The sequence below is a fragment of the Anabrus simplex genome, chromosome 4 (genome assembly GCF_040414725.1).
Source record: "Anabrus simplex isolate iqAnaSimp1 chromosome 4, ASM4041472v1, whole genome shotgun sequence".
NCBI classification, from domain to species: domain Eukaryota; kingdom Metazoa; phylum Arthropoda; class Insecta; order Orthoptera; family Tettigoniidae; genus Anabrus; species Anabrus simplex.
In genome coordinates this window covers 327595962-327610031 of record NC_090268.1, presented here as the reverse complement: position 1 = coordinate 327610031, position 14070 = coordinate 327595962, and the positions used below count along the sequence as shown (strand labels likewise).

Here is a 14070-nt window from a genome sequence, read left to right as displayed (position 1 = left end):
CTCATTCTTGGTTGCCAGCGTTTCGCCCTCGTGTGCTAGGGTGGGCTCATCAGTTGGTACCTAGCATGCACTAGCCAGCGTATTGGTAGGTGTGCTAGGTACCAACTGATGAGCCCACCCTAGCACACGAGGGCGAAACGCTGGCAACCAAGAATGAGCTAGCTGGAAAATTTATAATGTCCAATAACGGACCATTTATATTGGTATTATAAATTTGCTCATTCAGGACAAATATTTCAGATTCCCTATGGGAATCAACATCTATATCATAAAAACTGCTGTCGTTTTATTTGCGCAACGTTGCATTTAAAAAGTTTGTATCATTTCCCACTAGTACTGATTTGTGCAGCGAGCGAGCTTCCCAGCTGAGTTCAAGGTCATGAATAATCGTAATTAAATTTTGATGATATTTTTTCTTTTTCCAATTTGATTGTGATTAGTGACAGGCAGAATTGAATATAATGCATTCAAGAACTTTTGGGAATCGGTACATTTGAAACCATATTCTCGAGTTCAACATAACCTTTAAAAGTCGATGTAGGCCTAATTTACGTGGTGCAAGTTTTTTGTAAACTAACTGCAAATAGTATACCGGTGACCAAATTACAATGGAAGATTTAAAAAAGAAGTGATTTTGCCATCATGTTGGGCACTTTTGTATCTGATGTGCTTTATTTTATTAGATTAAAGAATTAAAAAAGATTTGTGGTCGATTATTGTTCGGCTTGGCATTATTAAAATTTTGAAGAGTTTGGCTGATAAAAGCTGCTGAACTGAAAGTAGTTTTTACAGGAAACCGATGAAGTTTCCTGGTATAGAGATTTTTAACTCGCATACTGGTAATTAATATTTTTGAAGCCGGTCCCACAGTCTAACTTGCGTGCCTCTCACCTGGAGGGCCTGGGTGCAATTTACGGCGAAGTCAGGCAATTTTACCTGGATTTGAGGGCTGGTTCCAGGTCCACTCAGCCTATGGTGATAACCTTTAATTGAGGTGCTATCTAATGGTGAGAGGGCTACCCCGGTCTGGAGAAACAACAATTATGGCTGAAAGGATTCGTCACACTGACCATGTGTCACCTCATAAAGTGCAGGTCTTCGGGCTGAGCAGCAGTCACTTGGTAGGTGAAGGCCCATTGGGGCTGTGGTTTGGTTTGGTTTAAGAGTGTTCATAAGATTATGATTAAACATATTTCATTTTTGTGATGTTTAGCCAAATTGTTGATGGTTTCCATTCATTCCTGAATTTTCCGTTTTCCCATGTTGTACGATTTTTTTCTGGGGTCCCTCCAAAACAGAAAACTGAGGTTCCACTATGTACAGAATGTATTATGCACTTTTATTGACCTATGCGGCTGAGACCTGGACAGTTACAAGTAGGGAGGAGAGTAGAATTCAAGCCAGTGAAATGAAATACGTAAGAAGTATGACAGGAAAGACAGACTGAGAAACAATTTGAGAAAGGAGGTCCGAATGGAAAACCTAAATGAGAGAATTGATAGGAGTAAACTAAGATGGCTTGGCCATATAAAGAAGACGGAGGAAGGAAGAATACCAAAACAGGTACTGGAGATGAAGTTCGAGGGGAAAAAGAGCAAGAGGGAGAGACCTTGAACAAGGTGGATTGATTCAATAAAGAGAAGTGCAAGAAGAATAAACCTGGACTACAACAATGTGATGGAAAGAGAGCGGAAGGTGGAGAAGTGCCATAAATGCCCTGCAGGAGCTGGATATTGGGAGAAGAGGATGATAGTGATTGTAGAAAATATATGGGGATTTTAAAACAGTATCTATAATTCGAAACATCTTCAGATTAGCTTTGTGATTAATCTCAGTGATGAACATCAGGCCTAAAAATTTGATACAAAGAATATTTTGTGAAGGGGTGTGGCAGTGTACTTATCACCTGATTTGCCCAGGAAAATTTGATCCACAATATGCTGAGAAAACTTGGGCATAAGAGACAGGTCCATTAATGACTGAAGCAAGGGTGGTAAATTGAGACCATCAAATACCACATCTATATTTGATTTATCTTCATGTCGATATGACTTTTTCTATCCAACGGAATTAGCTCATGTTCTGAAATTGGATAAACCAAGAGATCACTTATTTCTTCATGTAAACTTCTTTCTCGAGACATTCTGAAATTTTTGCATTCTTTTCAGTATGTAGCCACGATTAACGTGCAGTCATCCTGTATTCTTGTTAACAAAAATAGCTGATGCAATAATTCATGATTCAAGTGTGTCTGACATGTCCTAAAAACCATAATAAATCCATGTTCAGAGAGGTTTCTTTAATCTCAATCCACTAATCAACCATACTCGACTATGGGAGTTTGGACATCATCATCATATTCATTTGTCCAACTCCTGCCAGGTCAAGGTGTTGATGGCACTTCTCCACTGTTGCCTCTCCTTCCATCACTTCATCTTCTTTGCATTTTCCCATTTGTGTGCTTCCTTCTTGCAATGTTTTCTCCAATTCACTCCATCCATAGCATCCCGAGGGTTGAGTTTCGAGAGCCGCATGTAATCTCTCACCTGGTCCAGCCAGCCACATTCAGTTGGAGGGTAGTCATTGCAGCTGAGGTTTCATTGCTACAGATTACATGCCCATACCATCGCAGGTGTGATTCACATGTTTTCTCTGTGATTGTGGCAAACTTGAATTTCTTCTGCACATCATTGTTCCTGATATGGTCTAGTAAAGTCAAGTCATCGGACCATTGCAGCATCTTCATTTCCACTGCATGAAGTGTCTATTGATGCTTTGATGTTGTACGTCAGCATTCAGCTTCATACAGGTTGACCGGTCTGACCATTGTGCAGTAGACTTTAGGTTTTAGTTACAATGGAATTTTCTTATTGAACAGGACTTCAGTAACTTGGTGCTATTTCATCCATGCTGCACTGACTCTTATCTTGACATGTGGTGATGCATGAACCTAGGTGTTTGAATTAGTTCACTTCAGATTTAATTTCATCCCAATTTCCACTCATGTACTTGCTGTTCGAGGCCCTTACGTGTCTCGTTAGCTAGCATGACATTGTCAGCATATAATAACGTTCATGGATGCCTTGTCTGGATGTCGTTTGTGATGGTGTACATGCAGAGTATGAAGACCAAAAAGAAAGAGGGTATAGGATAGATTTTGTATATTTCTTGACAACAAGGGCAGAAAGCATGCTTTGTCCAATGTAAAATCAGCTGTATATATTAGAAATCCAAGCACCAATAAATTATTCTTTATAAAGTTTAGAAAATTAAAGATAAAGAACTGAAAATAATAGAGCCTTTTTTTATATAGTGACTTCATTGCTGTAGATTTGCTTATCAGATCCATTGAATTTCAAAACAAGAATACCTTTCTTATGTATATTTCTTTAAAAGCAGATTGCAGTGTATCTTACAGATGAAGCTTCCATAGTCTTTTAAACTACTATTAAGTTACTTCTTCAGGTTGGACTGTGTCATTGAGTTACGTACTTTTTGTACAGGTTATAAACTTTTTAATACATTGCACTATATCTTATCTAGATGACAGACTGATTATTTTTGGATCAAGGAGAGGTACATCAGTTGACTTGTCGAAGATTACTGTAGTGCATTGAAAACTTTGGCAACCTTAAGGTGCATAAAACAACACAGTCCAACCCGTAAAAAGAACTTGCTAGTAGTAAATGTTCATATTTAATTTCTTCCCACACCTGAATTATATGATGATTTTATTTTTCATTAGACAGCTATTATCAACTAAAAATCTGTTCTTTTGGAATACAGTAACAAAGGCTTTCTCTAATGTCACTACTTTCTTTCTACATTATTGTTTATTAGTGATTTATTAGATTGTTTAACCTACTGTGTTACCCTCTGTCATACCTGTCTTTTGTCTGTGTAGGAGCTCAGAAGAAGAGTCTGGAGGAAGTTTCTTTTCTGTATAAAGAAATGAGTAAAAAAATCTTCAACCAAAGTGCATTCTGGGGTACAAGCAACCTTGTTTGGAGTCATTCCTATTATAGTACTGATATGTGGGAACATCTTCTGAAAACATATGTTGGGGAAATAGAAATGATAAAGACAACCAGAGATGATATCTGCCCAAAGGTAAGTATATCATCAATATACAGGGTGGCTCAAAATTCCGTTAACATTTAACGAGGCAATACTTCACGGAATATTGGAGGTAGAGAGGTAATAATTGATGCACATGATTGGCATTACGTGGGGTTTAATGACATCAAAATGAAGTACACAAAATGACCAACAGATGGTGCTAGACAGCAACAAGTCAGGTAAAAATGGCCACACACGCTTGATATGACATGGGGTTTTGACTCCAATGATGAGTGCACAAACAGGCCAACAGATGGTGCTGGACTGCAACATGTCAGTGATGCCACATAAGACCCCTGTACGGTATAAAGGGAGCTAATATAGATGTTGATTCCCATGGGAAGCCTGAAATATTTGTCCTGACTGAGTAAATTTCAAGGTTATAAACTTCATTATTGGTTCCGTATTGAATTAAGATTACATATAAAATAAAATTTTTGTGAGTAAATTTATGTACATCAATATAGTTGGTCCATTATTGGACATTATACATTTTCCAGCTAACTCATTTCTGGTTGTCAGAGTTTCACCCCAGTGTGTTAATTTGGGCTCATCAGTTGGTAAATAGCACACCTACCAAAACACATGGCTAGTGCATACTGTCAAGGCCACTACGTAGGCTACTTGAGCCACCAGCAGTGCCAGTGCACTATGACAGACTGTCTCATTTTCAGAAATTGATGCCTGCCTGTATATAATGTATACCATGAGCCAGTTCTAATAATTATGCCATATGAAAGTTCTGGATCATTGAATTCCAAACTAAATCTTAAAGTGGCAGGTTCCTCAGAAAAACTCACTGGAAAAGTAGAAAAACCTGTAACTCCTCAACCGTTAAAGATACTGCGTTGAATTTTACTTATTCACCTTCCTGAGCCAGGAAACTAGAGATGTTTTGTGTCCAAATGTAAACTCTGTAAACCTAACTGCATAATTTTTTAAAAGTAATCAATGACGTGTACTCATCGTTGGTGTCCATAAAACCCCATGTCATGTCAAGCATGTGTGACCACTTTTACCCAACAAAATTAAGGGTTCATACATTAATGCTTATTTCTAGAGTTCGACTGGCCCAGTTCTGACAATTTTTATTACTATTTTGTTTGAAAGCTCTGGATGAGTGAATTTTAAAATACAGTAGAATCCTGCTTAACCACAACCTGGCTTAACCGAAATGCTCTGGCAAAATTGTATTTTAATATTTTGTTTTTACCCTTTCATTCTTAGCCGTCAATATTAGTAATTCTCTTGCTATATGTGCTGAGAGCTACTAGGTAAACCCTATTTTTATATCATAACTTATACCAGAATGCACATGTAGCATAAAACAAAACTGTTTCTTACCATCTAGTTCATTCCATGAGACATTTTTTTGAACAGGCAGAAATTATTACTATTACTGCATTTTTATTATTATTATTATTACTGTATTATTTGTTATGAAGATTATGTACACTGTGGTTAAGGTTGCTTCGGTTGCGGGAGTTTCATCTTGTTTACTGCTCGGACTATACTGCAGCCACTTTGTTCGGTCTTTCCACCATTCCTCCTCCAGCACTGTGTCCCGGTCCAGGTTTCTTTCTCTAATACCGCGTTGGATTGTGTCCTTCCATCTCCTTCGTGGTCTTTCTAACATTTGCATTTCCATAACTTTTTTTTTTTTTTTTTTTTTTTTTTTTTTTTTTTTTTTTTTTTTTTTTTTTTGCATTCATTCATCACTCATTCACTTTATGTGCCCAAACCATCTTAATCGACTCTTCTCTATTCTATCCTTCATTTTTTCCACTCCAATTTCTTCCCAGATTTTCTCATTCCTTATTTTCTCTCTTCTACTCTTCTGTATCATACTCCTCAAGGACTTCATTTCGGCTGCCTGTATTCGACTGTCATCCTTCCTTGTCATTGTCCAAGTTTCTGCTCTGTAAGTTATGGGTACATAATGCATCTTGTACATAGTTTCCGTGCCTTTGCTGGCGGGATCTAGTGTTTACAGTGCACTATGTCTCCTGGTATAGGGTAGAGCAATTTTGTTACTTTCATTGATCTGTCTCTGTCATATACTTGGCTTTGACAGTATGAAAGTGACTGAGGTATGAGTGATGCTAGTAATGCCATTTGGCAGAATGATATGTAATAGCAACTTCTGGTTCAGTGAGGAAAGCAACGGGAAACTACCTCACTCCTCATTTCCCTAGTACGCCTCTTCAGTGATGCCTAGGCCAGAGTTGTTGAGGATCCAACCAGCCTTCAGACTGATGACTAAACATACACATACACATAGTTTCCTTTGCTTCCATTGGCATATCCTTGTCCCATAACATGTTTCTTACACTATGATAGAAACAGCTTCCAGTTTGAATCCTTTTACTAATTTCAGTATCCAGTCTAGCTTCTCCATGAATTCACTCCCCAGGTATATGAACGTCTCCACTACTTCCAGGGGCTTGTCTGCAAGTTCAGTCTGACCTTTCCCTTCCTTCTCCCCTCTAATCATAACAAGAGTTTTACTTTTTTCTACACTTATTTTCAATCTCCACATTCTTCGATCTTCCCATTCACCACATCCAACTGTTCTTGAACCTTTATGTTGTCTTCTTCCCAAATCACAATATCATCTGCAAATAACATGTTCATTTCCCTTCCTCCATATGCTGCATTTGCTGTTTTCATGATGTTGTCCATTAGTTTTGTAAACAGGATTGGTGATAGAACACTTCCCTGTCTCAGCCCACTAGTGATTTTGAACCAACTTATGTTTGCATGCAACTACAACATTCCTTGTACAGTGCCATGATCATTTTTATTAATCCCTGTCCAATTCCTTATTGCACCAGACTGTCCCCAACTTCAGTCCTGGGGACACTGACATTTGCCTTTTCAATGTCAATGAATGTCGTCACCATATCATTTCCATACTCCCATTGCTTTTCCATTAGTTGTCTCATAATGAAAATGGGCTCTATTGTTGACCTTCCATTTCTGAAACCAAACTCTTTTCCCTATATCTGATTTTCAACCCTCAACCTTATCCTACTTTCCAGTATCCTCTCCATTATCTTAGCAACATGGGATGTCAGAGTAATTCCCCTGTAGTTCCTCAATACTTTCTTATTGCCTTTCTTGAAAATTGGGATGATTATTCCTTTTTGCCAATCCTAAGGGACTTCCTTATCTTCCCAGGCAATCCTGAGAACTTGATATGTCCACTGCAGGCCTACAACTCCAGCTCCCTTTATCATCTCCACTGAAATTTCATCTATTCCAGCAGTTTTTCCATTCTTCATTTTTTAAATGCCATTTCAATTTCATTCATTGTAATTTCTTTATCCATTTCTTCATCAACTAATTGACTTTCCTGGTGGTCCATTAAATGACTGTTATTATTTCTCAAGTTCAGCAACTTCTGAAAATACTCTCTCCATCTATTTCTTATTCCTTCTGGCTTTGTTAATATTATGCCGTCTTCATTTGTCACAAATCTGGTGTTTACTTGATCTCTCTTTTTTGTTTCTTAAGATACCATACAACAATTTCTTGCTGCCCTGCATATCATCTCTCAATTTCTGTGTGAATACGGCCCAGCTTTTCCTCTTTTCATCCTCCACTACTTTCCTGGCCAAATTCTTTGCCCCCACATATTTTCTTCTACTTTCTTCAGTCTTAGATGTTTTCCATGACATTTTCTTTTCCTTCACTTTACTCTTTACCCTACCATTCCACCAGTGTCTCTCTTTGTTTTTCACATTTCCTGATGTTCTACCACATACCTTTTCTGCACATCCAACGAGTGCTTCCTTAAATCCTTTCCATTCATTTTAAACATTCCACATCTCCGTCCTGGGTACCAAGGGTATTATTTCCCTTTGAAATTCTTCTTGTATGCTTTTCTCCTTCAACTTCCATACTTTAATGGTTTTCTCTCTTCTTAATGGGGTTTTTTCAGTCTTTCCCACTTTCAGTTTTCCTGTCACAACTCTATGATCTCCACCAAAGGTTTCTTCAGGCATGGCTGTAACATCTAAAAGGTTCTTCCGGTGTACTTTCTCGATGGTCATGGTCTTGGTCATGGTCTTTGTTCGTCTGTCTCCCCAACCATACCTTGTAATCTTCTGACTTTTTTTCTTCCTAAACCAGGTGTTTCCAACAATCATTTGGTTCCTCATGCAAAAATCCACCAACAACTCGCCTTCTGGATTTACATTTCCATATCCAAAGGGCCCAACATCTTCCTTTCCTTGTCTTTCCATTCCAACTTGTGCATTTAGATCTCCCATCAGTAGCACTTCCTTATCTTCTATTTGTCTCTTCACTTCCTCTAAAAAGTCCTCTAGATGTTCATCTATGCAACCCATTTGTGGGGCATACAGCTGGAATAGATCTTTCATGCCATTTTCAGACTGGAGTCTCATCACCATTATCCTATCGCTGATGCATTTTGTAGACTCCACAAATTCTTGGATTTCTTTTCTAAGTATGATGGGCACTCCATTTTTTGCTTCAGGTCCTCCGCTGTAATGCAGCCTGTATCCTTTTTCAGAGGAATCTCTCCCGTACCCCTCTTCTTGGTCTCACACAGTCCAACTAATGTCCTGCTGATGTATTGTTGATTAAACGGTGGCGTGACATAGCTGCACGACAGCACTGCATCAAGAAAATTCAGAAGCAAATCACTGATTTTATACAATGAGTGACATTATGTAAACATTTTAATGTTAATATACAGTATGTACCTTTGCTTAACAGAGTTTATGCATTTTTATTTCGATATTAACTTCCGAAAATATTTTCCATGTGCCATCCGAAAAAACGTGTCAACCGAAGTGGCTCCGTCCCCATTATTTAGGATAAACAGGTTCTACTGTATGTCCTAAAAAGGTGGGGCATCTCAGAAAAACCATCTGTGTGGTATAGGCCTTCTTCTATCTCCCTTACAATTAAAGGTATTTTGTTGGGATATTTTTTATTCAATTCCCCAAGTCAGAAAACTGGCAGTGTTTTATGAACAAATTCTGCAAAGTTTACCATATAACTTTTAAAAAAGTATTTTGAACTAAGAATGGCTGATTCGAAGGAAACTGCTGAAAGTAGCTTTCAGGCAGAAACTGGTTCCAGGAAGGACATTCCAGGAATAATAAATCACCAAGGGGAGTGTATATGTGAGGATTTATGGTAGGCAAAAGTATTTAGTCAGCAGTATGTAAAGATAGTTATAATAATTTTGTGTGGCTATTTCTAGCCGAGTGTAGCCTTTGTAAGTCAGACCCTCCAATGAGGGTGGGCGGCATCTGCCATGTGTAGGTAACTGCGTGTTATTGTGGTGGAGGATAGTGTTGTGTGTGATGTGAGAGTTGCAGGGATGTTGGGGACAGCACAAACACCCAGCCCCCAGGCCATTGGAATGAACCAATGAAGGTTAAAATCCCCAACCCGGCCGGGAATCGAACCCAGGATCCTCTGAACCGAAGGCCAGTACGCTGATCATTCAGCCAACGAGTCGGACAATATAATTATAATGTCCAGGTAGAGGAGATTACTAAAAATATCAAGGGCCTTCTTCATATTTGACACCTGGTCAGTTACCTATGTAACCCTCAGAAGATCAGGCAGTTGGATACCTAAATCATTGCCTTGTTTCACTATCTCTGCAGTTATGTTTACCCCAAATTTTCAGTTTGTTATGGATTACACAGTTGCTAGTGGAACTGAGCATCATGAAGGCCATGCTAAATGATGCATCATTGGATATTTGTAAGGTAACGTACTGTGCATGTGATGTAATAGGAGCATTAGGAATATTATCCTGTCAGTGTGGTTTGAGTTGTGTTTGGAGGAGGATGTGATCAGTGTTTCATTTTAAAGAGCTACAAAACAACAACAAAGATAAGCCATAAAAGTCATATAAATCATTTTAAATTTTAAAAAATTGTATGAAGGGAAGCTCTAAAGGGAATTACACCTCTTTCTTTAATAGGAGAATTTCTATGAAAGTTTGACAACATTTGAACTAGTAGTTGCAGTGATATTATCATTTAAGCACAGTCTTGCATGGACCTTATAAACACCAGCATTTAAATGGTAATTTAAAGGTCTGTAACTTATGTTTATAAGGTAAGCGAATGGGTTAAGGGGGTTTGTAAAAAGGACTGAAAGAGGTAGAATTCTTTTTTATGATGATACTTATATCTCAAAAACTGAAGATGTTACAGACATTACCATTGGTATTTGTAAACTCCTTTAAAGATAAAGACCCATGGCATCGCTCATATAGTGTCACTAATCACAGGCAACACGCAGATATATGGCTTTTCTCGAAACACAGACCTGTAATGTCCACAACCAGATTCTGAAACACCCCAGTAAGGATAGTCTTCAAAAACATCTTTCTAATTCTAATATCAAAGATGGGATAGGAATATACACATCTTCACAGAGATGGGTTCTCTCCTAGTCATCCCAGTTCTTCTAAATCAGTATCATCTCAGCAACTGGAATTTTAAATATGGAATAGATATTGTTCCATTTTTAAGCCAGCTGAGCTGGCTAGTGCAATTTTACTATCTTCTCAACTTATAATTTAAAATGTTTCGGTAAAATTCTGAGGACATCTAAGGGAGCATGATAAAATAGTGATAAATGAAGTCAGGAAACATTAGATTAGGAAATGAAATCTGAAAGGAAGTAGATGAATATTCTTACTTCAATAGTAGAATAATATTAATGATGGCAGAAGTAAGAGGATAAAAAATTCGTGACTAGCTTAAGCAAGGAAGACTTAAGAATAGAAATTTGTTTACATCAAACATAAATAAGTGTATTAGAAAGATATTTTTGTAGACCTTTCTGTGGACCACAAACCTGCTACACTTCTCTAGCAACGTGGTGGATAGCGGGGTTCTAACCGGCTTGCTGACGGACTTGAGTGAATTAAAATAACTCGCGCACACCAAACACTCATCCCCTGTGGGTGGGGGACACAGACGAAGAATACAACCACGGTATCCCCTGCCTGTCATAAGGGGCGACGAAGGGATGCTGAATTTTGAACCATGAGATTACCTGTGATTATACCATCACACGAGGAACACCATGAGTCGACTTTTCTTGCGATTAGTATCACTGTGTGAGGAATACCATGGGTCTGTGGGTGGGTCACTATGGGTTTACAGTACCCGTGTATAGTATCTGCCATTATGACGGAGGCTCCCCTCTGTCAAGGTTCGGTTGGAAGACCCCAAGGAGAAAAAAAGGACGCTATCCTTGCTGGGGTGTTTCAGCATCTGGTTGTGGACATCATGAGTCTGAGTTTCGAGGAACACCACGGATCTGGGCATTGCCTATGATTAGAACCCACTATGTGAGTAACACCATGGGCTAGTACGGGTCCCTGTGAGTAGTATCATTATGTGAAGAACACCGTGTTGCCTATGAGTGGCGCCATTATGTAAGAAACAGCATAGGTCTGCGTTACTTGTGAGTAGTACCACAATGTGAGGAACACCGTGTGTCTACATTACTTGTGATTGGTACCACTTCATGAGAAATACCATGGTTCTACGATGACGAATATAATACCTTGTGAGATCACTTGCGGAGTTCAAGCGCGCTCCCGCAGAGTGGCACTAGTGGAGCTTAACACCAACGCTACACGGTTAGCTGCTTTTAGAGGAAGTTACACTGATTTGCGAATAACCAAATACAACACCCAGTTGTTTAGATTTAAAAATAATACTGTCAAAGAGTTGTAAATAATATTCTCAGTCCCCACGAAGAAATATCTTTGGAATTTAAGACGAGAACACACAAGATAAAATGGAACATTACAAAAAGCAAAAGAAATATTGTGTTTTACATACTTAAAAAAAGACTTTTTAAACAGAGCACATAAAGTATTAAACATTCCATGTTCTTAATCTGCCCCTGTAAGAAATCAATTCTAACTTTGACAGGAAAGAAACTTTTAGCTCGCATTAAATTACGAGGTGCGTTCTTTAGTCTCCTTTTGAGAGACACTATTGGCTTTTGGACATCGGTAAAGGAATTAGACTGGCTGTTAATTTGACTACAACTAGGCTGACCTTGAACCTTACCGCTCACTGTTACCATCACTGCTTCACTCACATCGTGATTCTTGTTCCTTATCGTCTTGATACTGTCATCATTCCTTTTCCTACTGGCTGCCTTTCGCGATTTTATCTCAGTAGATAGGTATGTCAGTAAATTTGGAAAAATATGAGGTACTATTCCTGGTTTTAATTTCCACCTCACACAAGGAAGTTCAACTTTTTTACCGTCCACAACGAAACAGTCCACCTTTATAAGTTAATTCAATCTGCTGAAAAATGTAGGTCACATATTCTACTTTTGGTTGACAATTGCTTATCTTTCCGTGGAATAATTCTCGTCTGCTTCGTAAACAAATTATTTTCTTTTGGCAGTGTAAAAAAATCTACCATCAGGCTTCCTTCCATAACCCTATTTACAACCAGGAATGAAACAGTATGACATTTTCTCAAAATAATAGAAAACTAGTTGATTGCACACACAAAGCACTGCAGATATTAATTCCGACTTTCGGAAACAGGTTTGGATCCAACCGTATATTTTACAACTAAATTCGTCCAAGATTGAAGCTATGTACATTTTAAACATAGATTTTCATTGGATTTGTTGGTTGTATTTGATCTCAAGTTTTTTTTTTAAATGTATCACTGTTGTTGTATGTCTTGTATGTCTTTCATCTTTCTTATTTTAGCTGATGACCTCTAGGCTAGGTAAAAACATGCCCTATGTAGCTTTTTAGACAGACCATTTATCAAATGGCAAACGTGTATTGAATAGATGGACATTATACAATTAAATTATTTTAGAATTTCATCTTAGATATTTAAAGTCAATACGGAACTGGAATGAAGTTCATTACTTGTAACGCTATTACCTTAGTCGACAATTTGGCGCACGTGTTGTTGCAGCTGGTTCGTTGCGACTGCAGCGCCACACTCCGGCGGAGCCACCAACGTTAAGAGAGCAGAGTGATCACACTAGGTATTTGGTTTGTCATGGTACTACTTTATTAGTGATAATACTATTATGAGGGGGTGTTGACCTGGATTTTGGACCCCTTTAGACTACAAGCATCATTGATTCAGGATTGTACTTTGGAAGCAGCCCCTTGGTCAGTATATACCATTGTTAGTATCTGGTAAGATGGAGCATTGCGGGTCTGATCCACTGATTGTTTTAAGTTCATAATCATTGTTCATAGTAATTATGAATTCTAGTCAGTGGATAGATTTTGGAATTATTTTGAGCTTTAATTGTGAGTTGGATCCACTGATTATTTTAAATTCATATTCAACCATTCATTCTGGTCAGTGGACAAATTTTGAAATTTTAAATTGTCATTACATTTCATCTCATTTTGTACCATTAGGCGCTGTAACCCCTTTTATGGGGGTATATGCATATATATATATATTTATTTATAAATCCAGCCGAGGGAAATCCAAAGTATCGGTAACACCGAGTACTTTCAAACGGTAGGCAGTAAATTTACGCAATGAGTAAAACGCCAAATTGAGAATTGAGGCCGTGGTAAAAAAAGTTCTCCAATAAGCATTCCAGAATAACCACAGATGGCGCAGTGGAAACTATGCTAGATAATATTAAAAGAAAATGGCAGGAGAAATAAGGGACATGACGGGTGAAAATAGATGAGAAACCAAGATAAAATTTGGAAATAGATATATTAGAAGAATTAAATCAAGCTTTTACAATATTTTATGAATAGAAGTCTGTACAAATACGGAATTTTCCCAACCACATGTAATACAAATTTGTTACACCTAGAATAAAATATCCAAGAGAATGAAAGCAAATAAGAGAATAGGCCAGGAGAGGAAAGGGATGAATACGGTATAAAGAGAAATGTTGAACAACGAGAATAAGAAAAGG

The 14070-nt window shown here is 38.0% G+C and overlaps 1 protein-coding gene across 2 annotated transcripts in view; it reads left to right on the top strand.

Moving 5' to 3' along the window:
* LOC136871953 (calcium-independent phospholipase A2-gamma) overlaps positions 1–14070 on the top strand; it is a 65339-nt gene that overhangs the window by 15764 nt on the left and 35505 nt on the right. For both annotated transcript variants that reach the window (XM_067145707.2, XM_067145709.2), the window contains exon 6: positions 3905–4110. In XM_067145707.2, the coding sequence (XP_067001808.2) occupies positions 3905–4110 (206 nt within the window). The remainder of the gene's footprint in view (positions 1–3904; positions 4111–14070) is intronic.